This window comes from Saprolegnia diclina, assembly GCF_000281045.1.
Source record: "Saprolegnia diclina VS20 unplaced genomic scaffold supercont1.10, whole genome shotgun sequence".
Classification (NCBI taxonomy): Eukaryota; Oomycota; class Saprolegniomycetes; order Saprolegniales; family Saprolegniaceae; genus Saprolegnia; species Saprolegnia diclina.
Window position 1 is genome coordinate 1021303 of NW_008246077.1, and position 14998 is coordinate 1036300.

General features: G+C 60.6%; 5 protein-coding genes across 5 annotated transcripts; 3 read left to right on the plus strand and 2 right to left on the minus strand.

Annotated features, from left to right (window-relative positions):
• Positions 1-75: 75 nt before the first annotated feature.
• On the minus strand, positions 76-1069 carry SDRG_04377 (hypothetical protein; the record flags this gene model as incomplete). The annotated part of the gene is made up of 2 exons (XM_008610051.1): positions 76-440; positions 826-1069. The coding sequence occupies 2 exons, from the start codon at positions 1067-1069 to the stop codon at positions 172-174; spliced, it is 513 nt and encodes a 170-aa protein (XP_008608273.1). The 3' UTR covers positions 76-171.
• A 281-nt stretch (positions 1070-1350) lies between these two features.
• SDRG_04378 (hypothetical protein) lies at positions 1351-2655 on the plus strand. Its single transcript, XM_008610052.1, has 3 exons — positions 1351-1547; positions 1598-2235; positions 2285-2655. Exons 1-3 carry the CDS (start codon positions 1375-1377, stop codon positions 2602-2604), a joined length of 1131 nt encoding a protein of 376 aa, XP_008608274.1. The 5' UTR covers positions 1351-1374; the 3' UTR covers positions 2605-2655.
• On the minus strand, positions 2619-3465 carry SDRG_04379 (hypothetical protein). Its single transcript, XM_008610053.1, has one exon. The coding sequence runs from the start codon at positions 3403-3405 to the stop codon at positions 2650-2652; it is 756 nt and encodes a 251-aa protein (XP_008608275.1). The 5' UTR covers positions 3406-3465; the 3' UTR covers positions 2619-2649.
• Positions 3466-3917: 452 nt separating this feature from the next.
• SDRG_04380 (hypothetical protein) lies at positions 3918-4859 on the plus strand. The gene has a single exon (XM_008610054.1). The coding sequence runs from the start codon at positions 3951-3953 to the stop codon at positions 4776-4778; it is 828 nt and encodes a 275-aa protein (XP_008608276.1). The 5' UTR covers positions 3918-3950; the 3' UTR covers positions 4779-4859.
• Positions 4860-4941: 82 nt separating this feature from the next.
• On the plus strand, positions 4942-14812 carry SDRG_04381 (hypothetical protein). Its single transcript, XM_008610055.1, has 12 exons — positions 4942-6248; positions 6293-6445; positions 6493-6912; positions 6961-7406; positions 7461-7745; positions 7795-8425; positions 8468-8939; positions 8986-12012; positions 12066-12523; positions 12569-12811; positions 12857-12957; positions 13008-14812. Exons 1-12 carry the CDS (start codon positions 4977-4979, stop codon positions 14773-14775), a joined length of 9276 nt encoding a protein of 3091 aa, XP_008608277.1. The 5' UTR covers positions 4942-4976; the 3' UTR covers positions 14776-14812.
• Positions 14813-14998: the final 186 nt, after the last annotated feature.

Consider the following 14998-nt stretch of genomic DNA (forward strand, 5'->3'; position numbering starts at 1 on the left):
CTCATCACGCTGCACAAGGTCGACCTCGCGATCGACGCGCTCGCCAGCGACGCCGCAGACCTCTGCCAATAAGCTTTTGGGTCATACTTAAGTTTTGCATTTTCTCAATTAAGTATCGTTCATTTGTGTGTCTACATTGTCCTTTTCCTACCTACAGTTTGCTGTCCAGGGTTACACTTGCAAAGGTGGACGAGGCCCGGCCATGTCGGCGATATACACGGAGGTGCGACGGTCGCAGCGGCGGTAGGTCACCTCGGGCACTTCTTTGCGGCTCCCGACGACGTCCGACTCGAGGCTTCGCGTGTACGCTTCACTCGTCTCCAGCTGCTGGTCGAGCTCGAATATGAGATCTTGAAGGTCGTCGACTTGGGCTTGGAGATCGCAAACTTGGTTCTCGCGCGCCAACAGCAGTAGCTCGTCGTTGTCGGCCAAGTCGCTTTCTACTTACCTTGAACAGTACATTGCGAATGGTTAGCAATTGCCTGTCCTAGACTTCTATCCTGCTCCTTAGACTCGTCGATGATGGAAGAATCAAGTCCAGAGAAATGCGTAGTGTTAAATGGTTAGATATTAGTCTTCGTCGTCGTCGGTTGGCTCTTCGTCGCTCGACATGGCCTTGTCGTAGGGCAAGCTGCGCTGAGGTAGATGCATCAACTTGGCGCTGCATCAGCATAGTAACGAGTGAATGGTGTGAAAAGAGCACGTAGAATAGGACCACTGTCATGCTAGATCGTCACCGCGTCATGCAGGAAGATGCCAGCATGGAGAGAGTGACGAACGTGGAAGACAGGACGATAGCCACGTCCGCGAGGAAGACGAAAGCACCGAGTTGGATGTCTTTGAAATCGGAAACCAGTGTTTCTTGGGTCGTCGGGACCCCGCTAAAACCCACATAGAGGAAGAGCGCCAAGAGCTGCAGCGCCGACCCTGCGTCGACGAGGGGGCGGGGTAGCAACCAGAGGGTCGTCGTGACGGCTATCGCTCCGAGCATGATGCAGACGCGCGTACGCAGGTTGAGCTTCGCGATGCTGGAGGCAGCTTCCTGGAGGGTCATGATGGGCTCGGCCATCTCGGGTCGGAGCTCTGCGTCCTGGATCGGGAATTGAAGAATGCAATCACAATACAATTAAAATAAACAAACCGTCCCACAATAAATAACATACAACTTTATGTCAACAGATACTTTGTATGTTCTAATCATTAAAATGCGAGAGATATAAAGATGCTTGCTGATTCGCGCAAACCCAGCTTGATTTCGTACCTTGATGAGCTTGCATTGGCTATAAATCCTGTGTTTTGTCCAATGGCATGTGCGCGGAGGGCGTCTGTTGTCGGATCTCGCAACATCTTCGCTTTGGAATCGCGGCTCGCAGCATGCTCTACGGGACGTTCCGCGCGGGAACCGACGGTGCGCTGGCCCGCCCAGCGCTCACAGCTACAGCCGCCAAGGCCTTGCTTCTCGCCTTCTTTCTCTGGGGCGTCGGCGTGCTCGAGACGTCGAGCGTCCCGCTGCGTCTACCCGACACAGTAGCCTCGGTTCGCCTGCCGTACGGCCACAGCACGCATACGTGATGAGCTCACAAAGTGTGCTACGTAGGAGCCCATCGTTCCTCGATGTACAACGCTCTTTTGACGTCAACTGCTGGGCCACGGCTTCGGCCTCGTACTCTTATCTGTCGTCGGCGACAGTCGACGACAAGGCTATCTGGACATCGCACTCGGGTCTTGTAGTCGCCTTGGAGTCTCTCGCTCCTCCAACGTGCTTGGCATCAGTCGATCTTGACGTGACGATGGTGTTTGTGGACGGGCGAGAGCTCCCGCCGGTCACACAGCCAGCGGTAGCTGTTACGCAATTGGCCGCTGACACCCGTGTGAACTGCGCCATCGTCGCACGCGCCTTTGACCTCGGCTACACTGGTGTTGTCTTCCACACAACGACAGAAACCTCTTCCCGGGTGATTTGCCCCGCAATCACCGCGGCTCTAGACATCACTCCCGGAGCTCCGTTTGTCAAGGGCGCACCGCGCTTGAGTCTCGGAGCTGCCCGTGCCCGCCACCTCGTGCCTGCGTACATCAGCCTCGTCGATACCGCCGCGTTGACGTCGCTCCGGTCGTCACACCAAGACGGCACACTGCACTTGCACCGGACGTGCGACATCCAAGTCCAGACAGCACCGACCCTCACCGGCCACCTATTGTCGCCCAAGACGACGGCAAGTGGGGCCGTTGCGCTTGGTACTACGCTCTCCTGTCCTTCCCGACGAATTACCTCATTATTGTGTAGGTGCGTATCTCGATGACGCGTCGCATGCTGAGTCAGTCGCCACAGTTGCAAGCTCCTTGCGTGCGCGCATGAATGCTGGCTGGACACCCAACAAGAATGTTCTGCTAGTCGTCTGGCCCAACAAAGCGAGTGCGGTCGAGTGGCTCGAAGACCCCGCGAACGCGCACGTGACGGTACTGCATGTGGACGAGGCATCCTCCACCACCGCTGGCACCCGCGTTGACGACACACCCACGGTCGATGCCGTCAACATGCCGCACCTCCGCCGCGCGGCCTCGGCGGCCGTCATCATCGACACTCTGGTCGCGATGGCCGCATAAGGCAGTTGCGATACTCCAGTTTGACAATACAACTCAGCGTTCGTGTTAGCAGCTGCTCCGGCGTACACGCCCTCGCGTTGGTGGCGCATCGACAACATATTCGTCAAGAAATTGAACGCGCTTGGTGGACGCAGGATTGGCCTTCTTGGGCGCGCCGCGGAGGTCGCGCGGAATGCGACTCATGGCCGTCGAGAGCTTCTCTTCAAACGTTGCAGTGCGCCGAAGGAGCGCATAGCGCTGCTGGATGTCGGAAGCCGAGTGCGTCTGGTCGAGGCGCACGTGCTTGGACCGGTACTGGTGCAAACGAATGTCGTCGGTCGAGTTGGGCGCCATGTACATGGGATAGGCCTTTGGCATGCGATGGCCGTCGTCATCGTCGTACGCGCTCATTGGCGTAAAGCTGTGGGCGTCACTTCCATACGCCTGCGAGGACGCCGTCGATTGGTAGTCGAAAAGCCAATTCCGCCGGGACGAGGCGTAGCTGGCGGCCGCCGGGCGTCCCTGTTGGTGCCCCGCGAGGGAGTCGGGTGGACGGCGCGTCTCGGACGGCGGCGTGTATTGGTACTTGGCCATCGAGTCAGGCGGCGGCGCTTGGTGCTTGCGGTGCACGGCGATCGAGTCGGGCGGCGCGACCTTGCGGTGGAACGCGAGCGAGTCCGGTGCCTTCTTGTCGTCAAAGATCGACGTGTGCTTGACGTTGATGGGGCTAATACACGCCGTCATGATCGTTCGCTCGTCCCGCTTGACCATGCTCCTGTCCCCAGCAAACACCAAACCAAACTGGCCGCTTGCAGCTGCCATGCGCGTCTCCTGGCCTCTACATGCAGGCTGATGATTCGAGGAAGCGCTCTCTGCACGGCGTTGTAACAGCAGGTGGTGTTATAACACATCCACAACGCGTGCCATTGGTGCCGCAAGGACGCAAGGCCTCGAGCCTTCTGCTTCGTGTTCACGTCGACGTCTTCTTGTGATCAGCACGACGAAGCGCGCGCTTCTCGGTCCTGATCCGAAGACGCCACGATACCCTCTAGCTAGACACACGCAACTTTTAACCGTGTCTTGCTGTATAGTACTAGATGAACACGGATTCTCGGGTACCGCTGTCGTGCTGCAGTAAACATTGTTGTCACTACGACTCGCAGCATGACCTAGTCGCGCCGTGGAGCGTGCGCGCAAGACCGCGTGCTCGTCTGTCAGCAAGTTGCAGTTGCGTGTTCTTAGCGTGTTAGAGGTTGCGTATCTATCATGCTTGAGAGGTTATTCAATATGAAAGGTAATAAGATATCAATATTGCAGGATTTCGCAGTGGATAAGTTTTTTGGCACGCGTCCACAAGCCGGTTGCGCATGGTTGAAGCGAGCGCCCTGCGCCAGCGCCACTCGAGCGCACCGCCCGTCGCCGCGGAAGCGCCCACCGCAGACGTGCTTGAGCTCCATGATGAGACCATTCGGCGCGACGTCATCTCGCTGCTCGTGATCTTTGTCGTCTCACTAGTCTCGGTGGTCACGGCCATCTACTACCTCGTCGTCGACGACTTGGCGCCGGAAGAGCGTACCGCTGTCCGGTTCCCAACATCGCTGTCGGTGGCGCAAGAGCTTGGCCATGCGCTCATGACGTACGCAGACCACTCGCCAGGCCGGCTGCTACTTGCGCACGCGCTCACGTACTTGTTCTTGCAGACGTGGGCGATCCCCGGCACCGTCTTCGTCAACCTCCTTGGCGGTGCCCTCTTTGGCCTCTTGCTGGGCTTTCCGCTCTGCCTCTTCTACAACACACTCGGGTCGTGCTTCATGTATGGCCTCTCGAGACAATTTGGCGGTGCGCTCGTGCGGCGCCACTTCCCCGCCAAGCTCGAGCAGCTCCACACGATGATTGACGGCCACCGCAGCGACCTCACGCTCTACATGATCTTCCTCCGCGTCTTCCCGTTCACGCCCAACTGGTTCATCAACATGTCGTCGCCGCACTTGTCGATTCCGCTGCGGCAGTTTGCACCGTCCGTCTGCGTCGGGCTCATCCCGTACAACTTTCTCAGCTGCAAGGCGGGCTTGATCCTGAGCCACCTTCAGTCCAAAGGAGACATTATCGACACGGCCACCACGATCCAGCTCATTGTCGTTGCTGTGGGTGGCTTTGTGCTCTTGCCGCGTCTCAAAAAGCGCTTTGCGAATTGAGTTTGAGATGCAAGAGGCCGCCGTCGACATAGTGAGCATCCGAACGAATGCACAAATGAAAGTTGCTTCTTGATCGCGAAATGCTGTTTGAAATTCTGTTTGAAACAGCATTTCACAAACCGCCCGTGGACGGTTCGATCGAGCCGGTTAAGTTCGGTTCAGAGCTCGGGACCCGATCCAAGGCCGAGCGACCGCGCGATGCACCGCTTGTTCCGGAAGGACAAGACAAGTCCGTCGCGGCAGGAGCCGCCTCCAAGCCGCGCCTCTGAGAGCGCGGTCTCTCCAGCGCGCAGCTCCGCGAGCGAAGCCGACTCCTCCAAGAAGCTTGCGATCCGCGACTTGGACACCGAGTCGTCGACCGCGGCCGCGGTGACGACCCTCCTCGCACTCGTCGAGTCGCAGGACCACTTTCCTCTCACGCGCAATGAGGCCGCCGACGTGGTCAAGCGCTGCTCGACCCGCGTGGCCAGCGTGCTTCGCAGTACGATCGAATCCGCCGAGAAGCCCAAGGTGAAGCCATCGATGTTTACGTCCGCGTCGCCTCCACGCGCCTTGTGGTGTCTGCCTCCCGCAAGCATCTCCCTGTCGCTCCAAGCCATGCAGCTGCTCTCCCTCGTGGTCCGCGACGAAGCGACGGCGCTGCTTGTCCTTGATGAGAAGCTCGGCCGGCGGCTCGTGGCCTCTCTCGACATTGCGCTGCACGAGTCGAGCCGCACAGACGCAAAGGCACGCGGCCGAGCGATCGAGAGCATGGCCCATCTTCTCCGCGTGCTCGTCACTTACGCGCCGATCGTCGTCGACCTTATCGAGAAGGACCAGCTTTTGCCCTTGTACCAGTGGTGTAGCACGACGGTGGAAATCGCCAACGTGCTGTACACGGTGCTGCTACAGCTACCCAAGGCCATCGCCGGGCCGCACGCCAAGAGCATCGTCGCCCACCTTCGCAGCCGCGACGTGCTCCTCATTCTGCTCGAGCAAATGGCGGTTCTCGACGCCTGCGATGCCAGCGGGATCCTCCACGTGGTCGCCGCGCACCTTCAGTATGCAGCAAAGCAGAACCTCTCGCTTCTGCACGCGCAACTGCAAAGCCGACGTCGCTACGACGCGCTCTTGACGTTCCTCGTGACGTGGCTGACCGCCGAAGCCAATGCAGCGTCGATGGAGCGTACGTTCGACTTGATCCAAAGTCTCCAAGAGCTTTTGGCATCGGGGAATGAGACGCCTGGGTCGCAGTACACGTCCAAAGTCAAGGAGACGCTCACGATCCTCAAGCCGACGCCCCGCCCTCGCCTCATGTGCACGTGCAACGCTGCAGTCCTCGACATGCTCGCCAAGCTCATCTACCGCCTCCAAGAGCCGCTCGCAGCGTCGATGTCAACGGCGTCGTACCAAGAACTTGTGCAGTGCCAGCTCGTCCACACCATCGGGCACGTCCTCTCGCAAGACGCAAGCCACTACATTGTGGCCTCGGTATCGCTGCATGTCCGCACCACCATGGCTCGATCCTGATGTAGGAAGTCGGGCTTCTCGAGAGCTTTTTGCAGCGACTTGAAGAGCTTTCTGACGTCGTCAAGCTCGCAATCGGGTCGGTGATCAGCTCGGTGGCCATCGAGGCCGGTGTCGTTCCGATGCTCGAGCTGCGGCGCATGCAGCTCCTCCTCGACATGGTAGTCTTCCATGCGAGCAATGTACATGGTGCTGAGAAATGGCGTAGCGCACGTTCTCGTATGCCAGCGTGCACATGCTGCTCGTGCTGCTCGCCAACCTTGTGCGCTTCCATGCCGACTACCTCGACGTACTGCGCACACTGCGGCTCACCGAGACGCTGTACCACATGTTTGTCGAAGATGCGACGGCAGCGTTCCGGTACGCATGGCCCACGGGCGATGGCCTTACGACCGAGTGCACGGCAGCTGCGCTTGATGGCATTTTGGTCTCGCATACCGAGCTCTTGGCGACCGAGGACGACAACGACGTATTGAGTGACGTCGGCGCGTCGATCGTTGCCAATGATCACAACGTGCCATTGATGTTCGAGCTCCTCTCGGCATCGATGGCGCAGAACGCGGGCTTCTGGACACGGGACCTCCTCGACGCCATGTCAACGTGGATCTTTGTCCCCGCCCATCGACACGTACGTGCTTCGTCTCGGTTTCTCGTGGAGTCTGAGTGCTGTTGATAGCCCTGTGTGTGTTTGTGGGCGACCCTCGTCCGGTCGACCGTGGAGACGCAGCCAACGGCCGTCTTTACCAATGACGCGATCAACTGGGGTCTTCAAGCCATTCGCAAAACGCTGGTGTCATCGTCACCCGACTGGCACCTCGTCGTGCTGCTGTTGACGTATTTGGCGACGCTGCAAAGCTCATCTAGCGCGGGGTTGCGACCGTGGGGCTTTGCGCATGTGACGGAGCACCTGATATCACCACTGCCGACGCCCGAGGCCGTCACGGCACTGGCAGCGATGCTGCTTGCGTGCGAGGCAGATGTCGTCTTTGCTGCTGTGCTTTTGGTGCTGAGCCGGTCGCCGCCGACCGAGCCGCCCCTCGCCGTCCACGTTGTCGATGCGCTGTTTTGCCTCGTGCAAACGTGCAGTCTCCAAAGCGATGTGTTTCGCGACGGCGTGCACCGGTACATTTGCGCCATCGACGGTGGCGTGTCATGTCCTCTTCATGTGCTCTGTAGACGCATTCCACTGTCGTTTCACGGACGCCTTCTTGTCGCGATGGTCGCGTCGACGCCTTTGGTCGACCAAGCGGCTCTGGCCACGCACGTTTGCTGGTACGTGGCGGCGCTCGCTGTCGACGTTGTGCCCGCAACGCTGCAATCATCCACGAGCCATCGCACACTGTGTCTTGTCCACCCAGAAGCCATTGTCGGACTGCTCCAGCTCCTGCAAGTGTGGTCCTCCCACCTGAAGGACGACGTGATCGACCAGCTCGTGGGCTATCTCCACGCCGTGACGGGCTCGTACGTACACGCGATCGCATACGAACAGTGTTCGACCGTAGCGGTGTAGGTCGGCAAACATCGCCCGCCTCGTGGACGCCGGAGCGCTGGAGGCGATGTTGCGCGCGCATTTTCCAACGACGAGCGATGCATTCCGGCCACTGGGCGAGCTGCTGGTGCACATGGCGCAAGTGCGGCTCGGGCCGCGGGATCTGCGAACGTGGGTCGAGTGCATCTTGTCGGATGCGTGTCCGTCGCTGCTGCCGCGGCTGCTCGCCACGTATCCGTGCGACGACGACCTACTGAGCACGACCACAAACCTCCCTCGGCTCGAGCTGCACCTCGACCGCGACGGGTATGCACAGTACACTGTCGATGTCCCCCCAGGCGTCGTATGGCCGCCCCAAGAAGGCTACACGCTCTCGAGCTGGGTGTACATTTCCGAGGCGTGCGAAGCCCACAGCGTCGTGGAAGCGTTGTACCACCAGCTCACACAGCGCGACACGTGCATCATGTGTCGGGTCGTGTACACGTCGCCCGTGCCGCTCAAGTGCTCGCACGTCGCGTGTCGCGCCTGTGTCCAGCGCCTCACCGACTTTGGCGGCGCGTGCGTCGTCTGCAACGCGCCGTCGCTGTACCTCTGGAGTCTTCGGTCGGCCGATGGGCGCTCGGTGGTCGACGTCTTCCTCAAAGGCACCAAGGTATTTACGGCCGCTTGAAGAAGGGGGTTGAACGGTGCGTAGCTCTTTATGAAGACGCAGGCAAGTAAGCACCCGACGCCGTTCCAGCACCCGCCGCTGCTGGAGAAGCGCTGGTATCACATTGCGCTCGTGCACACACACCAGCGATTCCAGTTCCAGTCGGGCTCGGCCGTCTCGCTCTACGTCCAAGGCAGCGTCCAGGAAACCACAAAGCTCTCGTTTCCGGTCGCGTCGCCGTCGCCATTTTCTGGTTTCTTTGGCGTCCCAAGCGCGACACGCCGGCCGTCCAAAGGCAAGTGGTGCCTCGGCCCGACGTACGTCATCGAAGAGCCGCTCTCGCCCGGGACAATTGCCGCTCTCTACGCCACCGGACCGCAGTACGACCAGCTCTTCTTTGGCGCAGATGGCAACGGAACGCTGCCTGTGGCGCTCGATGGGGGTGCTGTCTCGTCCGCCTCCACGTTCCTTGATGTTGTGGCGTCGACCGTGGGGCAGTCCCTACTACACCGACCAGGTGCATGATACATATCCTTGTACAATCGTAACGTAAACGGTTGTAGTTGCACCTGCAGCGCTTCCGACGCACTCGGTTCTCATCAGCGCCGATAAGATCTTGTTTACCTACTCGCCCCGCAATACAGTGGGCGAAGTGACCCTATGTAATACGAGCCGACAAGGTCTGCCGCAGGCACACGGATCGGGTGGCGCCACAGCAATAGACCCGACCTTGCTACCGCAGGCCGCCCTTCAGCTCTGTGGCGCCGGTGCCAAGCTCGCGTACGTGCTGCTCGAGCACGCGCGGACGGTCGAAGGCGTCGACACAAGCCTCCAGCTGCTTCTTGCACTCACTCGCGGCCAGCGCGTGCACTTGGCGGGCGTCGAGCGCGAGTCGGGCTACGAGATTGTGAATTATCTCTTGCGCCAGAAAAGCCGCTTGCTCTCATCGAAAGCGCTCGCGACGCTGTTTTGCATTGTGCAAGGCGACCTCTTCAACTGCGCGGCGCTGCAGCACTGGATCCTCGATTTTTCCATTTGGCTGCCGACGTCGGCGAATGTGCAACGCACGCTCTGCGCGACCTTGTACCAGCTGCTCTTGATCGCGACAAGTGTCGACAAGAAGAAGCTCCAGAGCATCAACATCGTACGACAGCTCCTCGACGTCTTCCTCCTCGGGAATCTCTGTCTCGAGCTCGCCTCGGTCGTGGCCGACCTTGTTCTTGTCTGCCTCGACACGCTCGCGACCGATGCCAACTACGTCGACGTGTCGCTCTTCCTTGCGTCGCTCATGTCGTCCAACTTTCGATTCGTCACACACGACACCGCGGTAGCCTCGGTACCCAAGCAGCTCGCGCAGTGGGGCTTGAGTCCACGGGGGCGGTCGCGCGACGTCATTGCGACCGTGCCCGACCGTGCGCTGCACCGCCAAGCGCACCTCCGTGAGCTCTTGCTGAATATGATCATCAAGGCAGTGCAAAAGCAAGACGTGAAACTCGCCAAGCTCCAGGCCGCCGACGCCTCGCCGACGAGCAGTGGGAGCCAAGCGCCGACGATGCTACCCCGGCCCAAGATTCATGGCGCCCGCAAATGGCTGACGCCGGCGTGGCTCGGTCTCTTCTTGTACCCGTCCCAGCTGCCCCAGCTGCCGCTTGTCGCTGCGAGCCCCAACACGGTGCTTTTGGGCCTGCAGCTCCTCGGCGTGCTCCTCACCCACAAAAGCTACGAAGTGAGCTTCCAGCACAAGGGCTTGTACAAGGTGCTGGCGTCGGCGCTGCCGGCGTCGGACCACGCGGGGTTTCCGTTCGAAGCCATGTACTTTTCGCTCTTTTGCCTTCTCCTGGGGCCGCCCGTGGACGGCTGGCCGCACAAGGTCGACCGCATCGTGCTCAATGTCGCGCACTTGACGCACGATTTTGCGCCCAACATTGCGTCCAACGTCGTCAAGAACCACAACATGGCGGCCGTGCTCCTCGCTGTCGTCCGTCGCGCGTACGGTGGTCTCGCGTTGGAAGGCGCTGAACCCGATATTTTGCATTTGGAAGTGCTCCGGTTCCTCCGGTATCTCTACGAGACCATGCCGGCGTTTGCGGACGTCGTTGACACGTCGCTGCACCGCGACTTGACGGCGCTCATCGCCGCGGTTGTGACGACGCACTCGTCAACGTCGTTTGCGCACCCCGTGGCGGCGGCGGCTTTGGATCTGCTTGTCGAGTCGCTCACGATGCTCTGTGTGTCAACGCTCACGGGACTGAACGTGGCGCGCAGTGTGGTCGCGGGTAGCAACCCCGGCAGCCTCTCGGACGCAACATTTGCCGAGTTGCAAAGCCTTCTCCTTGTCATGATGCTCAAGCGCGTCAAGGACAAGCTGTCGACTCAAGAATTTTGGCTTCCGGGCTCGGTTTGCATCATCGACAACATTGGCGGGCTCTGTCTTCTCGCGCTCTCCCGGGTCCAGTGCTGGCAGACGGCGCAGCCGGGCGTACCAGCCTCGTGCGGTCCGACGTTTTGTACCAATGGACCGAGTGCGCTCATGGACTTGGTGCTATATCTCATCTGCGAGACCCCCGTCGGCACGAGCGCGTCCAAGGCGTCGTTCCAGCCGCCGTCGCAGGACAAGAAGAAGCGCCAGCTGCGGCAATTTCTCGGTACGATCGGCGTCAACCTCTCGCGCACGGCGTTCGAGACGGACCCGTTCATGGAAGCCATGTTTGCGAGTCTCAACGGCATCATCCTCCACGTGCTCGCGGTGCAAACTGCAGAGAGTGTCCTTGCGCTCTTGCAGCGACTGCACCGCCAGCGCGAGGTCATTCTCGGGTCGCGCAACGGCGACAAGGCATTTTTCCGGTGCCTCTGCCGCCACCTCCTGCAGGGGCTCCTTGTACCAGAACCAAATAGCACCGAGCTCCGCGACGCGTCGATCGCGCTCTGGATCGATTTGCTCTACTTTCAAAAGAGCCTTCTCTCGGAGATGCTGACCGTGACGCTCAAAGTGCCCAACAATGCGGGGTATGCGGTCAACCTCGTCAAGAACGGGTTTGATATGCTGCTGACGTCACCGCAAGACGAGTTTCTCAAGTGGCTGCAGCTTGTGGGACCCCCCATGAAGCAGCTCGAGGCGAGCTTGGACGCGAGCTATGTGCTTTGGGTCGAGCGCACGCGCAAGGACGTGAGCAAGGAGTGGACGAACTACTTTGCCGAGAAGCGCAAGCCCGTCGACGACATGGCCTTCCTTCACATAAAGTGCAAGGAGCAAGCGCTGGAGCTCCACGATGCTTGTCGGCGCGAGATCCAGCGCCAAGCGCGGTCCCAAGCCGACTCGAAGGACCGCGATCTCTTTCGGAAGCGGCAGTTTGCCAAGGCTGCGACTGTGGTTGCGGGCGGTCACGACGACGCTCATCAACACACCAACCTCTTTCTGCGCGCATCGGCTTTGAGGAAAGCGCCGGTACCAACCCAGTGGTACCTCGATCGCACCGAAGGCACGTACCGCATGCGGAAGCGCTTGCTTGCGCTGCCACCGCCGCCGCCAAGGCACCGCATCGTGCGGCACCGACGGGCCTACTCGTGCAGTGATCTCGGACGTGTTCTCGGTGCGTTGTATGGAGTCTCTGATGTTGTTTTCGCTGATGGGCATCTTGTCTAGTTGTGGGGCTCGACGTGCCACGGCGCCCCGTGTCGCCCAAGCAGACCCGCCTTCAGAGCGCAGCGTCGCTTGTGTATGACGGCGACGACGCCGCAGATGACAATGACGACGACGACCTTGGGTGGCACAAGTGGGTTCAGCGCGACGATTCGGCGCTCGACGCCAAGTTGCGTCCGCTGCTCTTGCCCGGCGACGACGTCAGCGAGGACATTCAAGACTGCCAGCGCGTGGATGGTATGGACAAGTGTCCGAGCGTGCTCCTCCTCGGGACGCAGCACGTGTACCTCGTGGATCACTTGCGCACGGACGACCACTCGAAGCGCAAGGTTGTCGCGACCGGAGGCAGCCACGAGTGCCGTTTCTGGTCGTACGACGACATTCTCGAGCTGCACAAGCGCCGGTACCTGTTGCAGCACGTGGCCATCGAGCTCTTCGCCAACGACGGTCGCAACTACCTCGTACAGTCTCCTGAGTTTTCCACGCTTCTTCCGAGTCATTTGTAGATTGCTTTTGGGTCGGGCCACCAGCGGGAGCGAGTCTTTGCGCTCATTTGTGCCAAGTGCCCGAACGTCAAAGGCGCTGCAAGCGGCCTCGACCGCAACGCGACGAGCAGCGAGCTCTTGACCAAACTCCTCGGCAACTCGCTCCTCGAGCGCTGGGTGCATGGCGACGTGACGAACTTCGAGTACCTCATGCACCTCAACACACTGGCGGGGCGGTCGTACAACGACTTGACACAGTACCCGGTACATGGTTTGGCGTCTTTTGTCCTATCACAATTGTATACATAGGTGTTTCCGTGGATTCTCAGCGACTATACCTCGGCCACAATCGACCTCTCGGACCCCAGCGTGTACCGTGACTTGACCAAGCCCATGGGCGCTCTGTACCGGTACAAACGCTGGAGGCTATGGATGGTCTGATGTTGATGCACCGATGTAGAGAGGACGAGTTTCGAACGCGGTACGAGTCGCTTGAAGACGGCGACGTGCCGGCGTTCCACTATGGCACTCACTACTCGTCGTCGGGCATCGTGCTGCACTACCTCATGCGACTCGAGCCGTTTACGCGCGGCATCCAGCAGCTCCAAGGCGGGCGCTTTGACCACGCGGACCGACTCTTTGCCAGCATCCCGAGCGCGTATGCGTCCGCGTCGGGGTGTTCGCCGAGCAAGCACCAGAGCAGCAACACGCAGGACGTCAAGGAGCTCATCCCCGAGTTCTTTTACCTGCCGTCGTTTCTCGAGAACCGCAACAAGATTGACTTTGGCCGCGACCAGAGCGGCGTGCAGCTGAGCGCGGTGACACTGCCGCCGTGGGCGCACGGGTCGGCCGCCGAGTTTGTGCGCGTGAACCGCGCGGCGCTCGAGAGTCCGTACGTCTCGTCGATGCTGCACCACTGGATCGACTTGATCTTTGGCTACAAGCAGCAAGGCCCGCCAGCCGTCGAGGCCTGCAATGTGTTTTACCACTTGACGTACGAAGGCGCGCTGGACCTTGAGACGATCGGGGACCCGGCGCTTCGGGCCGCGTACCTCGACCAAATCAACGAGTTTGGACAAACGCCGTCGCAACTCTTCAAGCTGCCGCACCCGCCGCGTGAGAAGGACAAGTCTATCTTCCGCACGCGCATGCAGCGCACGTTTTTGAACCGAAGCGTGCTGGGCAACACGACGCCCGAGCAGTCGCCGTCGCCGTCGGACGCACCGACGCTACCCACGTCATTGTCATGGCCCAACCTCACGGACGTCAAGCCGAGCTTGCAGCCCGAGCTCAAGCGCGAATCGAGCTACAACGCGCTTGTCGAGTCGTTTCGCGACAACAACGACGCCACCAGCGAGAGCTCGTACAGCGTCGGACTCCGGGGCGCCCGCGTTGTGGTCGTGCCAAGCGACTGCCTGTTGCTGCCGCCGCCCGCCGACGCTCTCCTCTCGTCCGACGTCAAGTTTCTCGCGTGGCGCTGCCGTGACCGCGCGCTGCGCTTCTTTTCGATGGGTGACAACGGCGACACGCGACTGTTGACGACGCTCGAGCTGCCCGACTTGAGCGCGTCCGGCGCTGTCGCCACGGCCGACGGCCGCACGATCGTCACGATCGACGCGCGCGCACCGATTTTGCATGTGTGGTTCTTCAAGGCCAAAGTGCATTTGACTCGGACGGGCGCGGCAATGTCTCTCCACTCGACGCTCGCCGCGCCGCAGCATGGGAGCCGCATCACGGCCGCCGCCGTCTCTCGCGCCTACTCGATCCTGCTCTCGGGCTGCTCGTCCGGCCACGTGCTTGTGTGGGACCTCAACCGCCTTGTCGTCGTCCGCAAAGTACTGTCGGCGCCAACACCGATCGTGGCCGTTGCGATCCACGACATTGTCGGCGACGTGGTCGTGGCAACCGCTCATACGTGGTACGTCGGTGACGTCAACGGCGACGTCTACGCGTCGGGAGAGACGTCGGTGGCCATTTCGGCGCTCTGCGTAAGCAGCCATGACGCAGCTGCGTGGTCGGTCGAGACACTGCTCGTCACGGGGCACGTCGATGGCACCGTGCGCCTCTGGTCCTACGGGCTCGGCCCAAGCATGCTGAAGTGCATTTGTGGCGCCACCGGGCCTCGCGTGACCAGCGTCGTGCTCTCCAAGGACGCCAAGCGCGTCTACGCAGGCCACGCCGACGGTCGCGTCTACCTCTGGCGCCTCGAGCCCGATATCCAAGGCTAGACGTAATAGCTACAAAATATGACACGTTCTATTACCAGTACCAGGATGATGCGGTAGGATCTGGTCTGGAGCTGCGAGAACGACTCAGATGGCGTTGCTGCATGCGTGCGACCCGCAGCACCGCTTCGCCGGCAGGTCACTATGTGTCACAGTCGTGCTTGCGCACTGGTTCCATCGTCGCGGAGGCGGCTCGGGCAGAGACGTGTGAAATGGCCTTTCTGCA